This window comes from Muntiacus reevesi, chromosome 22 (assembly GCF_963930625.1).
Source record: "Muntiacus reevesi chromosome 22, mMunRee1.1, whole genome shotgun sequence".
NCBI lineage: Eukaryota > Metazoa > Chordata > Mammalia > Artiodactyla > Cervidae > Muntiacus > Muntiacus reevesi.
The window spans coordinates 11954862-11972661 of record NC_089270.1 but is presented as its reverse complement, the minus strand read 5'-3'; the positions used below and the strand labels follow the sequence as shown (position 1 = coordinate 11972661).

At 43.0% G+C, this 17800-nt stretch overlaps 1 protein-coding gene across 1 annotated transcript; it reads left to right on the top strand.

The window, feature by feature from the left end:
• Positions 1 to 2803: 2803 nt before the first annotated feature.
• Positions 2804 to 16755, top strand: TMEM128 (transmembrane protein 128). Its single transcript, XM_065914052.1, has 5 exons — positions 2804 to 2926; positions 4452 to 4593; positions 11518 to 11676; positions 13966 to 14074; positions 16132 to 16755. Exons 1-4 carry the CDS (start codon positions 2830 to 2832, stop codon positions 14063 to 14065), a joined length of 498 nt encoding a protein of 165 aa, XP_065770124.1. The 5' UTR covers positions 2804 to 2829; the 3' UTR covers positions 14066 to 14074; positions 16132 to 16755.
• Positions 16756 to 17800: the final 1045 nt, after the last annotated feature.

Here is a 17800-nt window from a genome sequence, read left to right as displayed (position 1 = left end):
ACTCCGTACCAGAGAGAAGAGAAGGGAGGGCGAAGACCCCAGGTGGCTTTGAAGAGGTGAACTCTGGTTCTTTACGAGTCTGAAAAGAAAAAGGGAGGAAAAAAAAAAGCAAGACAGGAAAAAGAAAGTATTGTGTAGAAAGGCCATATGATCCACCCAGCTGTTAAATCCTTTGCGTGAAGTGTTTGCTACAAAGGCTGAGGAAATGATACTAATAAACCTGTAGAAACTTGACATTCTTTTCTTGAATATTTATTACATTTCTTCTGCAAATACTCAGGACATATAGAAGGTATTAAAAAGTGACTACTAATTCAAATTTTACATCTGGGGTTACTTTTTGGACAATCCACCCCTGTACACAACCCACCTCAAGCCACTCTGTGATCTCCACACAGCCCAGCAGAATGAAGGACTGCCCTTTATTCATCGAGTCACTTAGTCCTGTCTGACTCTTTGTGACCCCATGAGCTGTAGCCCACCAGGCTCCTCTGTCCATGGGAGTCTTCAAGCAAGAATAGGGGAGTGGGTTGCCAGTTCCTTCTCCGGGGAATCTTCCCAACCCAGGAATCGAACCCAGGTCTCCCACATTGCAGGCAGATTCTTCACTACCTGAGTCACCAGGGAAGCCCTTTATTCAGCCCATATACAGTATCTCTGTCATGGCCTTGGATGGAAATTGTCTCTTCCACTAGATCTAACTTATCTCTGTCCTCAGCATTTTAGCAGATGTAGCTGCTCAGAAATGTTTGTTAACTGAATGAATGAAATGCTTTCACGCATTTATAAATACTGCTCTCTACTGTAGTAAGTCTCTGTGGTCATTCTTAGCCCAGGAGCTCCTCAAGTGCAACCTCATGTCTTATCCATCTTATCTCCATTGTCTAGCAAGGTGCCTAAGTGTTCCTAACAGATAGTAGGTGCTCAGCAAAGGTTGGAAGGGTTAAAAACAAAATTTCTCAACAAAAGACATGGTAGGAAGGAGGCAGGAGAAGAGTAAACAGGATTATTAATTCTTTTGCTTGTTTTTTTACAACTACATGACTATAACTTCATGTATTTGCCTTGGAAATCTTTTTAAAACATTTATTTATTGGCCATACTGCCGGGGCACGTCAGATTTCAGTTCCCTGACCAGGAATGGAACCCCATGTCCCTGGCATTGGAAGGCAGAGTCTTAACCACTGGACTGCCAGGGAAGTCCTGTAAACAATTACTGATGGAGGAAAACTTCCGAATTAGTGACAAGAGCCTTTTTCAGTTTATGAGCATGACTAATGGGAAATCTTAGTTTTCTGAATGTAACTAAGATAAAAACTAAGATTTCCCATCAGTCATGCTCCATCACTTCATGGCAAGTAAATGGGGAAACAGTGGAAGCAGTGGCTGACTTTATTTTTCTGGGCTCCAAAATCACAGATGGTGACTGCAGCCATGAAATTAAAAGACGCTTCCTCCTTGGAAGGAAAGTTATGACCAACCTAGACAGTATATTAAAAACCAGAGACATTACTTTGCTAACAAAGGTCCATCTAGTCAAGGCTATGGTTTTTCCAGTGGTCATGTATGGATATGAGAGATGGACTATAAAGAAAGCTGAGCACAGAAGAATTGATGCTTTTGAACTGTGGTGTTGGAGAAGACTCGAGTCCCTCAGACTGCAAGGAGATCCAACCAGTCCATCCTAAAGGAGATCAGTCCTGAGTGTTCATTGGAAGGACTGATGTTGAAGCTGAAACTCCAATACTTTGGCCACCTGATGCGAAGAGCTGACTCATTTGAAAAGACCCTGATGCTGGGAAAGATTGAGGGCAGGAGGAGAGGGGAACAACAGAGAATGAGATGGTTGGATGCCATTACCAACTTGATGGACATGGGTTTGGGTGGACTCCGGGAGTTGGTGATGGACAGGGAGGCCTGGCGTGCTGCGGCTCATGGGGTCCCAGAGTCGGACACAACTAAGCGAATGAACTAATGGGAAATGGCGGGTTCCTGGCCAAATACCATGTACATGAGTTTACGCAAACTCCAGGAGATAGTGAAGGACTGTGGAGCCTGACATACTGCAATCCGTGGGGTGGCAAGGAGTCGGACACGACTTAGCGACTGTACAACCACCCGTTTAGCTCCCGCGATTCTGGCTTTGGGCAATTTCTCACAAAAGTCGCAAGAAGGGAGCTAACACAAACCACACACAGGTGCTTCACATTTAAACCCCCAAACATATCCACGAAGCAGGTATAATCCCCATGGTACAGAAGAGCAAACAGGCTCAGAAAGGTTTTTATTTCTTGCCCGGAGTCTGTCCAAGTGGTCAGAGCCAGGCCCAGGCTCCACCGCAGGTTCCCGAACCCGGCCCAGCGGTCCTTTCCTCCTCCTGGGCGTCCTCCAACCCTTTCGAGTCTAGCTGGGCGATTCCTGGGGAGGAGGAAAGAAACTGACGGGCTGAGACGCTATGCGCCTGGGGAGACACGGAGGGTTCCGGATGCATAGAGCGGGAAGCAGCCAAGTACCAAGGCTGGGACCTACAGCCCCGCCCGCGCGCATCCGCCGGCACCTGTAAGTTTTATCCTTCTGGCTTTCCGTAGCTCGGAATAAACAGACGTTTCCTTTGGGAAAGGTCAAGATTTCGAAATTCAAATCCTGTTTGCAGTTTTGAGCACGGAGACAGCGAAGCCAACGCTACCCTACGTTCTTACCAACTAAAACCTCGAAGACAACATAGTCTCTACTTTTCATAGACAGGAACCCTCCTTCCGCCAGGATGTCGCTACAGGAAGTTCCGGTGAGGTTAACGTCACTTCCGTCCCGTTTTTGGGTGGTACCAAGATGGATGCTCTACGGGCTCGGGAGCAGCTCCGGCGGCGGTACCTGTTCCCGCCGGACGCGGAGGTCTCACTGGAACGCGAGGGCTACTCCAGTCCGGGTGAGGCTCTCCCCCCGGGCACGCCCCGAGCCGCCTCGAAGTTCCCGCAGGCGAGGCGCCCGGAAACGGCCGGCCCCGCCGACCTCCCGCAGGCTCACCCATTCCCGAGGGACTGGGATTTGTTTTTATCAAGGCGTACCAAGTAGTTCTGCAAGTTAGGTATTTTAAATATCGTAAAAGGGCGTTAGAGATCAGGTAGCCTTCCGCATCTTCATCTCAGCTGCGCTTCAGGATTCTCGGGAGAGCTGGTTTAAGACGTATTTGGCAGTATCCATTAAAATTAAAAAAAAAAAATCCACTGGTTGTGTCTCCAAGAAAAGAAGCATATTTTAGCCGTACACAAGGACGTATGTGCATGTGCAAAGTGTTTAATCTCAGCAGTGCTATTGCTAGTAACAGAGAACTACTGGAAGCATCTAATTGTTCGTCAGCAGGGAGCTGGTTAAATACAGGTGTACGTCACACAGCAGGCCAACTTTATGTACCAGAGTGGGTAATTTTCAAAGGGAGGCGGAGAACAAAGTATGATATACCACCATTTGGACTCAACCACATAACATGAAATGTATACTCACCTGTAGATGCATAAAATATGCAGGAACTCAGTAGACGTTGATACTGGTAGTTGCTTTGGGCTGGGGAACTGGGGTTAAGAATCGAAAAGAGATTTCACCTTAGAAGTTTTTGACCTGTATGATGTTAAAATGTTGTGTATTTATTACCTTTAAAAAAATAAACACAGAAGACTTCATGATCAGGCTTTCTGGTTTAAAAATTTTGAGGATGTCTCCCAGAATTTGTATTATGAGTAAGGTGCCCTGGAATTCTGATGGTCAGCTAAAGTCAGGAACCTCGGATTCATACCAGTGGTTCTCACATGAACTGAGAGAGAGGGTGTGTCAGTCACATGGGGAACTTGTTAGACCCCATTTGACCCAAAGACAGCCAGTTGTTCTTTCAGATTGGGTCCCAGATGGAAGAAATTTGACTTGTCCATCACTAGTCTAGACAGTATGGTGTTGGAACTGTACCTCCAGTGTGACCTTTCCACTTTTGAGCTGCCTGAAAAGGTTGTGTTTGTTTAAAACAAGAAAAATATGTAGTGTTTGTAAGTAGTGTTTTTGGAAAATCACAAGTCCATTTTGTGCTCTGATGTTTGTCACTTGCATTTTTCTGAATTAACAGAAATAATCACTTTCCTAGCCAATATATGAAGCACATTAAAATTCCTACACTACCAGATGGCATTATTATTTCCCCAAAAGACTGTATAAGTAAATTTAGTTTCAAAATTCATTTGGCGGAAACAAGTTGACAATACTGAACAAGTTTTATAGCAGCTCCTATTATTTCTAAAAATATAAACCTATTTTGGTGGTTTTACAGAAGAAATTGGTACTCTTAATAGGAGAAAATCTGGCTGTTAGAAAGCTCTAGGAAATTATTTTATTTGACTTGAAATAGGTGTAATTTTTCCTGTGAAGCTAATGGTTACTTGATCAGTTGAAATCTCCCTTATTTGCAGAAACCTCTACAACTGTTGAGAAAAAGGAGAAACCTCTTCCAAGACTTAATATCCATTCTGGGTTCTGGATTTTGGCATCCATTGTTGTTACCTATTATGTTGACTTCTTTCAAACTGTTAAAGAAAACTTTCACACCAGTAGGTAAGAAAACTTGATGACTCTTATTTTTATTTATTTATTTATTTTTAAATTTTTTTTATTAGTTGGAGGCTAATTACTTCACAACATTTCAGTGGGTTTTGTCATACATTGACATGAATCAGCCATAGAGTTACACGTATTCCCCATCCCGATCCCCCCTCCCACCTCCATCTCCACCCGACTCCTCTGGGTCCTCCCAGTGCACCAGGCCCGAGCACTTGTCTCATGCATCCCACCTGGGCTGGTGATCTGTTTCACCATAGATAATATACATGCTGTTCTTTCGAAACATCCCACCCTCACCTTCTCCCACAGAGTTCAGAAGTCTGTTCTGTACTTCTGTGTCTCTTTTTCTGTTTTCCATATAGGGTTATCGTTACCATCTTTCTAAATTCCATATATATGTGTTAATATGCTGTACTGTTCTTTATCTTTCTGGCTTACTTCACTCTGTGTAATGGGCTCCTGTTTCATCCATCTCATTAGAACTGATTCAAATGAATTCTTTTTAACGGCTGAGTAATATTCCATGGTATATATGTACCACAGTTTCCTTATCCATTCATCTGCTGATGGGCATCTAGGTTGCTTCCATGTCCTGGCTATTACAAACAGTGCTGCGATGAACATTGGGGTGCACGTGTCTCTTTCAGATCTGGATTCCTCAGTGTGTATGCCCAGGAGTGGTATTGCTGGGTCATATGGCAGTTCTATTTCCAGTTTTTTAAGAAATCTCCACACTGTTTTCCATAGTGGCTGTACTAGTTTGCATACCCACCAACAGTGTAAGAGGGTTCCCTTTTCTCCACACCCTCTCCAGCATTTATTGCTTGTAGACTTTTGGATAGCAGCCATCCTGACTGGCATGTAATGGTACCTCATTGTGGTTTTGATTTGCATTTCTCTAATAATGAGTGATGTTGAGCATCTTTTCATGTGTTTGTTAGCCATCTGTATGTCTTCTTTGGAGAAATGTCTTTTTAGTTCTTTGGCCCATTTTTTGATTGGGTCATTTATTTTTCTGGAATTGAGCTTCAGGAGTTGCTTGTATATTTTTGAGATTAATCCTTTATCTGTTTCTTCATTTGCTATTATTTTCTCCCAATCTGAGGGGTGTCTTTTCGCCTTACTTATAGTTTCCTTTGTTGTGCAGAAGCTTTTAAGCTTCATTAGATCCCATTTGTTTAGTTTTGCTTTTATTTCCAATATTCTGGGAGGTGGGTCATAGAGGATCTTGCTGAGATTTATGTCGGAGAGTGTTTTGCCTATGTTCTCCTCTAGGAGTTTTATAGTTTCTGGTCTTACATTTAGATCTTTAATCCATTTTTAGTTTATTTTTGTGTATGGTGTTAGAAAGTGTTCTAGTTTCATTCTTTTGCAAGTGGTTGACCAGTTTTCCCAGCACCACTTGTTAAAGAGGTTGTCTTTTTTCCATTGTATATCCTTGCCTCCTTTGTCAAGGATAAGGTGTCCATAGGTTTGTGGATTTATTTCTGGGCTTTCTATTCTGTTCCATTGATCTATATTTCTGTCTTTGTGCCAGTACTATACTGTCTTGATGACTGTGGCTTTGTAGTAGAGCCTGAAGTCAGGCAGGTTGATTCCTCCAGTTCCATTTTTCTTTCTTAAGACTACTTGGCTATTCGAGGTTTTTTGTATTTCCATACAAATTGTGAAATTATTTGTTCTAGTTCTGTGAAAAATACCGTTGGTAGCTTGATAGGGATTGCATTGAATCTATAGATTGCTTTGGGTAGAATAGCCATTTTGACAATATTGATTCTTCCAATCCATGAACACAGTATGTTTCTCCATCTGTTTGTGTCCTCTTTGATTTCTTTCATCAGTGTTTCATAGTTTTCTATGTATAGGTCTTTTGTTTCTTTAGGTAGATATACTCCTAAGTATTTTATTCATTTTGTTGCAATGGTGAATGGTATTGTTTCCTTAATTTCTCTTTCTGTTTTTTCATTGTTAGTATATAGGAATGCAAGGGATTTCTGTGTGTTAATTTTATATCCTGCAACTTTACTATATTCATTGATTAGCTCTAGTAATTTTCTGGAAGAGTCTTTAGGGTTTTCTATGTAGAGGATCATGTCATCTGCAAACAGCGAGAGTTTCACTTCTTCTTTTCCTATCTGGATTCCTTTTATGTCTTTTTCTGCTCTGATTGCTGTGGCCAAAACTTCCAACACTATGTTGAATAGTAGTGGTGAGAATGGGCACCCTTGTCTTGTTCCTGCTTTCAGGGAAAATGCTTTCAATTTTTCACCATTGAGGGTGATGCTTGCTGTGGGTTTGTCATATATAGCTTTTATTATGTTGAGGTATGTTCCTTCTATGCCTGCTCTCTGGAGAGTTTTAATCATAAATGAGTGTTGAATTTTGTCAAAGGCTTTCTCTGCATCTGTTGAGATAATCATATGGTTTTTATCTTTCAATTTGTTAATGTAGTGTATTACATTGATTGATTTGTGGATATGAAAGAATCCTTGCATTCCTGGGATAAAGCACACTTGGGATCACTCTTATTTGTTCACATTATGTTTTGTTCGACTCTTAGTAAGCACCTGCTTTCTGCCAGGCAGGGTGTCAGAGGTGCTGGTGATACAAAGTTGAAAAAGAGTGCACGTCCTGAGCACGTGCAACAGAGTGGACATTATTTCAGTGGGCCTTTTCAGCCTAGATGTTTTGTAGGATGAGGAAGGCAGTGAATTTAAGAAGGACCTAATCATTTGTATAACATGGAGAGAGAATAACTAAAGGTCTTTAGAAGATCAGATCCACAAGCCCTGGGAGGAAGGAATGAGAACTATGGTGGGTGAGAATCAGGTCTCAGAGCTCATTTTTAGAGAGTAGTTAGTGGCCACTGAGGTACACATACAGGCTGTGATTGAACTAGAGTTGATTGAACTAGAGTGAACCAGAGTTCACTGGAGCTTTGCAGAAGAATGTCAGATAGTCCATCATTCATGTGGATTGAGATCTCTTTCAGGAGCTGACGGTGGGGATGGTGGGGGGGTTGTTGATCACCCTCCTGAGTCCTCACTGAACGTTAGAGAGTGTTCTGGAGGCCCCTAGATAACAGAAAAAGCGGGGGAGGTGTTGGTGAGCGTTAGAGCTGGCACTGGGAGGGGTGGTTCTCTTAGAGAGCAAGTGTAATTTGTCTGGACATGTCAGTCAGATTTCCCTGGTGGCTCAGATGGTAAAGAATCTGCAATGCGGGAGATGTGGGTTCAGTTCCTGGGTTAGGAAGATCCCCTGGAGGAGGGCATGGCAACCCACTCCAGTATTCTTGTCTGGAGTATTCCGTGGATAGAGGAGCCTAGCAGGCTACAGTCTGTGGGGTCCCAAAGAGTCAGACACGGCTAAACGACTAGCACACACACACATCAGTGAGGCCAGAAAGGTGCAGACAGGACTACTGATCGGGTGTTTTCAATGGGGATGGGGGCATACAGTTTTTCTCTGCCGAGGCCTTCAGGAGGGGTGGTGACTACTGGAGGGGCGCCTGAGAAGAGTGAGGGAGCAGGCAGTCAGGGGACAGCAGGGGTGGGGGAGTTGATGTAAACTCTGGGAGGGAGAGAGCATGTTCACTTCCCTTATCTCCGCAAGCAGGAGCTTTCCCCAAACACTCCCCACCACTGCTTCCCCGTCCTTCCCCATCACTGCTCCTTCCCTGGGAGGTGCTGGACCTCCTGACGAGGTTTGGGATGAAGAACCAGACTTGTAGCTCAGCAAGTCTGAGCTACACCTTCTTTCTCTTCGGAGCCAGCTGCTCACAGGAAGCATGGATTCTGGGATGCTCGTCTGTGCCATAGTTTTTGTTGTTGTTTGTTTTTGTATTTTTGGAGCTCTTTTTAAAAAAAAAAATTTTTTAAATTTCAGTTTTAATTGTTTTTTGCTTTGGCTTCCCTGAGGCTTTTTTGGTGTGGTGCACGGCTTTCTCCAGCTTCAGTGCATGGGGGCGTCCCTCTGGTTGTGGCACAGGGGCCTCTTGTTGGCGAGCATGGGCTCTAGAGCACGTGAGCTGAGCAGTTGTGGTGCCCTGGCTCAGTTGCCCTGAGGCACGTTTGATCTCAGTCCCCGGGCCAGGGATTGAACCTGTGTCTCCTGCCTTGGAAGGTGGCTTCTTAAGCACTGGACCACCAGGGAAGTCCCCGCACCATCATTCCGTGGGGCAACCCTAAGATCAGAAGGTCTCTAGGTTTTCATTGTGTCTTGAAGCCCAGTGGCTAGGTCTTGTCTATCCCTGGATTTCAGTGTGAGGAAGCACTCTGTGACCATTCACCAAAGCCATCTTCTTTCCATAGCTCCGTTAGTTTAAAAAAAAAAAAAAAGCTGACACTTGATCTTCATCAGCCTGGCGCTTTGTGTCTCTCAGTTGGCTGGGGAAAGAGGGACCAGTCACTTCAAACACCACCCGTGTCAGCCGCTCCTCCGTTCACTGAATATTTAATGAGAACCTGAAGCGCGTCCGATTTCGGTGCCAGTGATGAACAAGGCACGAGTCTCACCCTCCACCAGTTCATTCTAGGCTGTGATAGATGAACAGGTCACATGGTGTGTACTGTGTTAGCGTATGAGCGTGTGGGACGCCATAGGAGTGCCTTGAAGGGGCGCCTCGTCTTGCCCAATCTCAGGTTGTTGTTGAGTTACCCAGTAATGTCTGACTCTTTGTGACCCCTTGGACTGTAGCACACCAGGCCTCTCTGTCCCTCACTGTCTCCCGAAATTTGTCCTAGTTCATGTCCATTGCATCTGTGATGCCGTCCAGCCATCTCGTCCTCTGACACCATCTTCTCCTTCTGCCCTCAATCTTTCCCAGCATCAGGGACTTTTCCAGTGAGTCACCTGTTTGCATGAGATGACCAAAATCCTGGAGTTTCAGCGTCAGTCCTTCCAAGGAGTGTTTAGGGTTGATTTCCCTTAAAATTAATTGGTTTGAGCTCCTTGCTGTCCACGGGCTTCTCAGGAGTCTTCTCCAGCACCACAGTTCAAAGGCATCAGTTCTTCAGTGCTCTACCTTCTTTACCATCCAGCTCTCACAACCATACGCCAACCTTGGGAGGTGGGCGTCTTTGCGGTTTTAGAAGAAATGAGAGGATTTATCCATTTGTGTCCTTCTCTATCCTTACATAAGAGAATACTAAGTACTAGTGGTTAAGGGAGGTGAGAGGTGAGGAATAGCTCCTTCCACTGTGAAATGTTTGCCCAGGTGTGTGGCAGAGCCTGACTCGACCGCCAGACCAGGGCAGTGGGGCACGAAAAGGAAGTGGAAGTCATAGGTCTGTCCTCGAAAAAGTGTCATCTTAGAGGAAAAGAGACAGAAACACCCACCCAGAGGCTGGGAATTTTGTTTTCTTTTTTTTTTCATTTGTTTTTATTAGTTGGAGGCTAATTACTTTACAGTGTTGTAGTGGTTTTTGCCATACATTGACATGAATCAGCCATGGATTTACATGTATTCCCCATCCTGATCCCCCTCCCGCCTCCCTCCCCATCCCATCCCTCTGGGTCTTCCCAGTGCACCAGCCCTGAGCACTTGTCTCATGCATTCAACCTGGGCTGGTGATCTGTTTCACGCTTGATAATATACATGTTTTGATGCTGTTCTCTCAAAACATCCCACCCTCGCCTTCTCCCACAGAGGCTGAGAATTTTGAACAGCGTTGTGTTCTTGCCAAGGCCTCAGTTCGCGGGGAGTTGGAGCAGCCACGGCGTGAGAGCGCTGCCCAGAGGTGGTCCGTGCAGGCTGCCTCTGCTTCCTCGAAAAGGGTTCTTTCCTCTTGATTTTCCAGATCTGGCCGTGTTCCCGTGAACGGCCGGGGCTGATGAGGCTTCCTAACATACACTGAGCCAGGTCTTGGATGGAGTTGGAAGGAGAAGAAAGCCATTACCTCTTGGGGGAGTACTGGGAGATAGTCTAGGAACGGGAGCGTTTCATTTAGAAATCTTTTATGACAGGCAGTTTAACTCCTTCCAAACTGATTTTCATTATTTCAAGAAACCCTGCCTAGTTTGGAGAAGTTGATGGTATCTGTTGAAATCTTTATTAATCTCACACTCAAAACTTCAGAAACAACCAGAAAGCTGCTATTTTTCCTGTATTTTTAAAGAAAATTCAGTACTGTAATGAGGGTTCTTTTTTATTTGGTTAGTTTATGAAGGAGAGAGAGAGAGTGTGTGTGTTTAAAGTTCGTTTTTCATCCTTTCGTGCGTCTCACTCTCATCTTTCTCACCCATTTCCTGCTAGATCTAGACTTTCTGAAAGCTGGGATTGAGTAACTGGGTCCCTCTGTGCCCCTTCCCCAGTTAACACTCTTCTTAGAAATAGGTATCTTGTCTATTAATGAAAACTTTTAAGATCCCTGATTTGCTAAGTGCTGTCATTCAGCACTTTTAAAAACATCATTGCAATTTTGTGTCCATATTTGCTAAACAGTCACAGAATTTCTAGGCCAGCTTCCGGGAACTGAAGAGCCTTGGTAAGTAGTTTATATTGTCTGTACCCAAGTTATGCGCACACAGTCGGGAGCAAAATTGCAGAACACGGGCTTGGAAGTTCTGATCTGAAGAATCGTAGAGACACTTGCTCTAGTAGCAGGGCTGAGTCACACCTGGCTGGTGGGACAGCAGACACAGGTACAGCCAAGAAAACAGGGCAGACCCCCAAAAACCAAGCTGTCCACCCTGTGTGTGGCTCAGTTCTCACCATTCAGCCCACCTGTGTTCAAAGATAAGCTTGTAAAACCTTTGTCAGGCACATACACTGTTAGGAATGGGATTGCTGCCATTGGTGTGGTTAGCCAGCAGCTGTCCTGTGTCACACTTGGGATGTGTCAGAAAAGACTGTCTGCCCTTGGGCCTCAGAGACGACATGTGAGAGGATAACGGAAGGGTGTTATCTTGTCTCTGCAGTTGGTTTCTCGTCGGCAGTGCCTTGTTGCTCGTTAGCGTGTCGATTGCGTTTTACTGCATCGTCTACCTGGAGTGGTATCGTGGAATTGAAGATTATGATGTCAAGTATCCAGCGTTGATACCTATTACAACGGCTACTTTTATCATAGCAGGAATTTGGTGAGTTACCTGTGGAATGACTAATAGGAATAAAGATTGTTTGATCGGGTAGTGATATACACGGTACAGAATTTCACAGGGGGAAGAAAAGGAATAATGAGAACGTCTCTGACTCTCTTTTCAGTACTGTCTTTCTTTACTTATATAGTAATTTAAAATAAAAATGGTAACATACTATATATATTTTGCATTTTGCTTTTTAAATAATTTTAATTGTACAGTTTAATACAGAAAAGTGGAAGAATCTCAGTTGTACAGCTGAGAGAACTATCATGCAGTGAGCCTTTGTGTAAACCCTAACGAGGGCAGGAGGAGAACGGTGCCGGCCCCGTCATCCCGTCTTCCTTCCTGCCCCCAGGAAGACACTGCCCCCACCTTCCTGGTAGTTCCTTTCTTTTGCGTCTCTTAAACACTTATTTTTTTTGTTGTGTCTATTTTTTTTTAACTCTATAGAGATTGGTTGCTGTAGTGTTTGTTCTTTTACGTTTGGTTGTTTACATGCAACGCGACGGATGATTCCTCCGTATTGTTGCGCGTAACAGTTGCTTATTTTCATTGCTGTTCAACATTCCATCCTTTAACTGAATTCCAGTTTATCCGTTCTGCTCTTGATAGAATTTGGATTGTTTCCAGTTTGAGGTTGTCACGTGTGATGCTGTTAAGTAAGACGTTCGAGACATAAACAAGACATTCTTGTATGCGTACCTCTGCATAATTCTGTTGCATGTCTGTGTACACTCATGCATATGTATATATAGGTCTCTCTAGAAGGGAAATCGTTGGCCTGTTGGGTATGCATGCCTCCAACCTCAGTAAATAGTGCCAAACTGTTTTCCAAAGTGATCTTTGTTTTTACACTGAGTTTGTATTTCTTCCATAATGGTGCGTGTAGATGTGCCTCATTATTTTTAATGGTTACATGGTTATCACTGCATGGATATATCATGATTTATTTAACCAGCTTGATTTCTTTAAAAAATTCTTTGCCATTATAAAAAATGCCACAGTTAATATCCCTTTTCATAAACTAATAGGTTGTCAATGAAAAAAAATGTTTTTTTTTTATGTTTATAAAAGTATTTTATAACTTGCTCACTAAAGAAAAATCTGTAAATTACAGAAAAACACAAAGGAAGTAAATCCCATGGTTCCTGCCAGCCAGTGAGGAAACTATATTGAACACGGCGTTTGGCCTTTTAGGGTTTTTTCCTCTCTTTATATTAATGGAATTTTAGTTTGGGGAGAGCCACACACCATTGTACATTTGTTGTTCAATCACTAAGTGGAGTCCAGCTCTTCTTGACCCCGTGGACTGCAGTACTCCAGGCTTCCCTGTCCTTCACTGTCTCTCAGAGTTTGCTCAAACTCATGTCCATTGAGTCTGATGCTATCTAACCATCTCATCCTCTGCTGCCCCCATCTCCTTTTGCCTTCAGTCTTTTTCAGCTTCAGGGTCTTTTCCAGTATTCAGTGTAAATGTGTTTTTTCTGTGATTTTTTTTTTCCTGTAGTTGAAGTTTATGGGTTTTTGACATGTTACACTGTGATGTGGTTATTATTAACTTTTCAGGAACAAGTGTAGACAGGTGTGTTATTCAACAATTTCTTAGAAGACTAACATCACTCCCAAGAATGTTATTTATTTTTGGCACAGTAGGATTGTAGCTATTTAAATTTCTACTTGTCAAAGTGTTATATATTAATCATCAACTCTCTGAAACACTTAATTGACTATAATTTTCCTTTATTAGCTTCAGCTCTTAAAATATGTGGTCCATAAAAATCATTTGCACTTTAGAAAGTGTTTTATTCTTAACCTTGGTGACAGGAATAGTGTTCTTCAATGGAGAATTTAATAGCAGCTTATAAATGATGTTTTTCATTCTGTTTTCTAATGGGAAAATACTTTAACCATCTTTTTTTTTTTTTTTATACTGTGATATTTTGGTGGTGTGTGAGATCATAAAAGCAGGCTGTGGCCATTTTATTTCATGTTCCTTCACAGACACTTCACGTTAAGAGACTTGACGTCTCTGTTCAGCCAGCTCAGCGCTCGTTAGAGGAGCTCTAGTGATTCCAGTTCTAAGTACTTTGTGAAGAGGTTGTGATGTTTCCAGTATTGGCTAAATCACATGTCTGAGAAACTGTACACATATAGGTAAAGTTCCTGTGAATGAGCTTTCCCAACCTGGGTAGAAAGGGAGCCTTCTAAGTCTAGATTCTGCAGTGCAGTATGTTTGTAGAGAGTGCAGCTACAGTTGTCAACGGTGTGGGTTTTTGTCCTTTTCAGCTTCAACATTGCTTTGTGGCACGTGTGGTCCTTTTTCACTCCACTGCTGCTGTTTACCCAGTTTATGGGGGTTGTAATGTTGACCTCACTCCTTGGATGACTTCTAAAGGTAAGATTTCTGGAATTGTAAATCTCATAAGGAAGTAGTCTCTCATGACAGTGTTAAGTGAAAGTGAAAGTTGCTCAGTCATGTCCTACTCTTCTCGTTCCCATGGACTGTACCCTCCATGGAATTCTCCAGACCAGAATACTGAAGTGGGTAGCCTTTCCCTTCTCCAGGGGACCTTCCTACCCCAGGGTTCAAACCCAGGTCTCCAGGATTGCAGGCAGATTCTTTACCAGATGAGCCACAAGTGGACGTAGCAATAACAGACATAGCAATAACAGACTAGTAAATTATTTCAGCCTTGTTTATACCAAGCTGTTTGTCCATGGAACTCTGCAGTGAAAGGGACTGTGATCCCTTCCCTTTTGTATTATTTAGTTCTAAGGGGCTGCTTCTTAGAGAAGTCACCCTGCCGGTCCAAGATCTCATGAAGAGGGTATCTTCCACTACAGATAAGTTCACACAGTAGTCCATTTTCTATTGCACTTGACTTCCATCAGCTTCTGTACAGATGACTATTGGCTAGATGGTTCTTGCATGCATCTTCAGTGGCTCAGTTGCGTCTGACTCTTTGTGAACCCGTGGACTATAACCCACCACGCTCCTTCATCCGTTGAATTTTCCAGGCAAGAATCCTGGAGTGGATTGCCATTTCCTACTCTAGGGGATCTTCTCGACCTAGCGATCAAACTTGCATCTCCTGCCTTGGCAGGTGGATTCTTTACCACTGCACCATCTGGGAAGTCTGGATCATTCTTTTTTTTTTTTTTTTAAGGGTAAAAATACAAAAGCTTTATTATGTTGTGAGGTAACTGCTGAAATTACATAGAGTCCTCATGGCAAAATGTAAAAGCAAAGATTAGGGACAAAAAAACAACAACAAAAATGATTGATAAGGTTCATCTATCAAATAACAGGGTTCATTTTAGAATTACAGTTACAAACAGAAAGTAAAGCAGCAGTTGTTACCCAGACAATGACAAAGTCAATACAATTCTCTGCAGACTGATGAATTCACTAACACTAATCAGTTCAGTTCAGTCGCTCAGTCGTCTCCGACTCTTTGCGACCCCGTGAACCGAAGCATGCCAGGCGTCCCTGTCCATCACCAACTCCCAGAGCTTACTCAAACTTGTTGGATCATTCTTAGTTAATGGAAATAGAGGATTAATGGGAGGTTTTACTCAATGGAGAAAAAAAGGCTGTTTTCTAATTGTCATGACTGCCCTGTAAAAGTGTGATGGATGGCACATCAGCCTTTTTCTTCCAAGTTATAGAATTTCTGCCTCCCCACAGACCACTTCATCCCTGGGCCTGCCACCTCACAGTGGGGTCTATTTGCTGATTGTCAGATTACTCATTTACTAGATAAGAATGTCCTGAGAACACTCAGGCTTCATGCTTAGGGGCTTGGTAAAAAAGGCAGACCTCTCTTCATGTTGCTGATGTCAGAACCTGGAGGAAATCTACTCCATATGTCAGTTTACAAGTATGAAAATGGGGCCCAGAGAAGTAAAAGGTAACACGCTCAGTTATTGGGGTGCAAATGACATTTCAGCTCACAGACAGCATGTTCTCCCTTTGGAGGTTTAAAGGAAAGTCCCTATAAGCAGGTTAAGAAGGAATGGATGTCCTCTCACTGGTCGTCCATCTGAAAATAGTTGCTCGCACACACATGCCGCTGTGTCTGGGACCATTTGGACTCTCACAGTCCGTCTTCTGTCCCTGGTGACCAGTCGCCACAAAAACCTTCCCTCATCTGAGCCTCTTTGCTTTGACTCTTTGGCTGTTCAGTATTGACTTTTTCCACGTTTTCGGGAATTATAAATATAGTTTAGAAAAAACACTAGATTATGAATCTAGTAACAAAAGACTGTACCTTCTTATTTACTGAAAAAGTATGCAAGAACTGCTAATACTATGCTTTTGATTTACTGCTGACATCAAATTATACTTGGTAACAGAGCCACAGAGTGTTGTAGATGGGGAGATTGAACTGAGCTTTGAAATATGAAATCCAACTGTCTAAGATAGATTGTCTCACTTGGATTTTCTTTCAGGTGGAAGGTCGTGTCAGTGGTTAACATCCTGCTAGCTGAAAGCACTGCAGACACAATGGTAAAGCTACGGCGTGTTTTTGCATCTGCAAAGTGAATGGTTTCCTTGGAAGATTTTTAACTTTTTAACTCTATAGCTGAAATCAGAATAAATTATATTTCATTTGCATATTTCTAAATTTAAGTGATTAGCGAATTTTTCAGACTCTAGAAGTATTCTATTCAAGACAGGAATAACTTAATTTGCAGTGTTAATCTGTTTGGATCATTGGAAGAACTGTTGGTGTAAAAATTTAAACAAATTTTCATTAGAGATGCATAATGTACTCCAGTATTATAGAGCATTTAAGGGGTAACAATTCATTGTATGAAGTGACTGGCTGTATATTTAAAGGTGTGATAGTGTCATGTGCCTTTAACCCAACTTCAGCAATTCCTATAGAATTTCATTTTGATAATAGTTTTGTTGGGGGGAGGACCAATTGAAAGGATTTGTGTTTTCCCAACTTGGGATTTTATCAGTGTAAATTATTGGGTTTTTAGTGTTTGTTTAACATAGGAACTTTTAATCATTTTAAGTATGTGTAATTTTTTCTTAATATTTAAATAAAATATTTTTATAGCTTTCTTGTGGGTTTTGTTACTATAAACTTTGGAGTAGTTTCTGTTTTCAGCTATTAGCACTTTGAGTTGACTATAGAAATAAGGCTTCTTTTCAGAGAAGGCTACTTGGCTTTTCCAAGACCAGTGGAAGACAGGATCCACACTTGCCAGTGCAAGTATGTTTACGTTGAACCTGAAATGTCATAAGCATTGTGACATCTTAGGTACCCTGCATTGATTTCTGCCTCCCTGTCCCAGCCCTGGGGGCTTTCAGGGATGCTGTTTCCACCGCTGTGTCTGGCTGGGCTCACACCCTGAACCTGCCCTGCAGCAGTGGTTAACCTTGGCCTTGAGTAGCAGTGAATCTTTCTCCAGCTGGAGGCAGGAACAAAGTTTGTGTTGCTGGGTTGTGGGTGATGTGAATAATGTTTATGAAACACCTGTTACAGTGGCCAGCACACAGTAGGCACTCACCCAATAAATGGTAAGGGAGAGGGATTGGAAGGCAAAATCGACCTAAGGTCAGGAATGGGAATGGGCAGGCATGATCGGTAAACAGAATCAAGCCCAGTTTGTGTACACATGTATGGGAGGGTTTGTAGAGAGTCTTTTCAGCTAAGCTGCAAAGTTAGGCGAAGGTCAGAATCAGGAGGCTGAGTCAGTCAGTGATGGGCGGCTCCAGTGCAAAGCTGAGGTGCAGACCCAGAAAGTGGGGTTAGAGAACATGGGTTCAGACTCTCCAGAGAGAACTTGGGTGGAGCCAAGGGACAGCACCCACAGATTCTTGGGACAGGTTCTGCAAGTAGAAGGAAGGGAAGTCCCTTCCTTCCTTCTCTCTTTTCTTGTGAAGTTTAACTACTTGGATGGAAACCTAAGGCTGAGAGTTTCTGTTTAATCCAGTTTATTACAACCCAGCTAGCCAGTGCTGATACTGTGGCCAACTAGGGTGGTGAGGAGATGGCTCTGTTGCTTATAAAGAGACATTTGAATAAATTTGCTTAAAAGAGATCATGCCCTGTCCGTTTCTGTAAAAGAAATGCTACGCAGATTGATTATGGGTCTTTTCCTA

Excerpts from the sequence above, each read along its gene's own strand:
- TMEM128 (XM_065914052.1), top strand. The coding sequence starts at position 2,830 with ATGGATGCTCTACGGGCTCGGGAGCAGCTCCGGCGGCGGTACCTGTTC. Across the intron at positions 4,594-11,517 it reads GAAAACTTTCACACCAGTAG|TTGGTTTCTCGTCGGCAGTG; the intron begins GTAAGAAAACTT and ends TTGTCTCTGCAG. Across the intron at positions 11,677-13,965 it reads TTTATCATAGCAGGAATTTG|CTTCAACATTGCTTTGTGGC; the intron begins GTGAGTTACCTG and ends TGTCCTTTTCAG.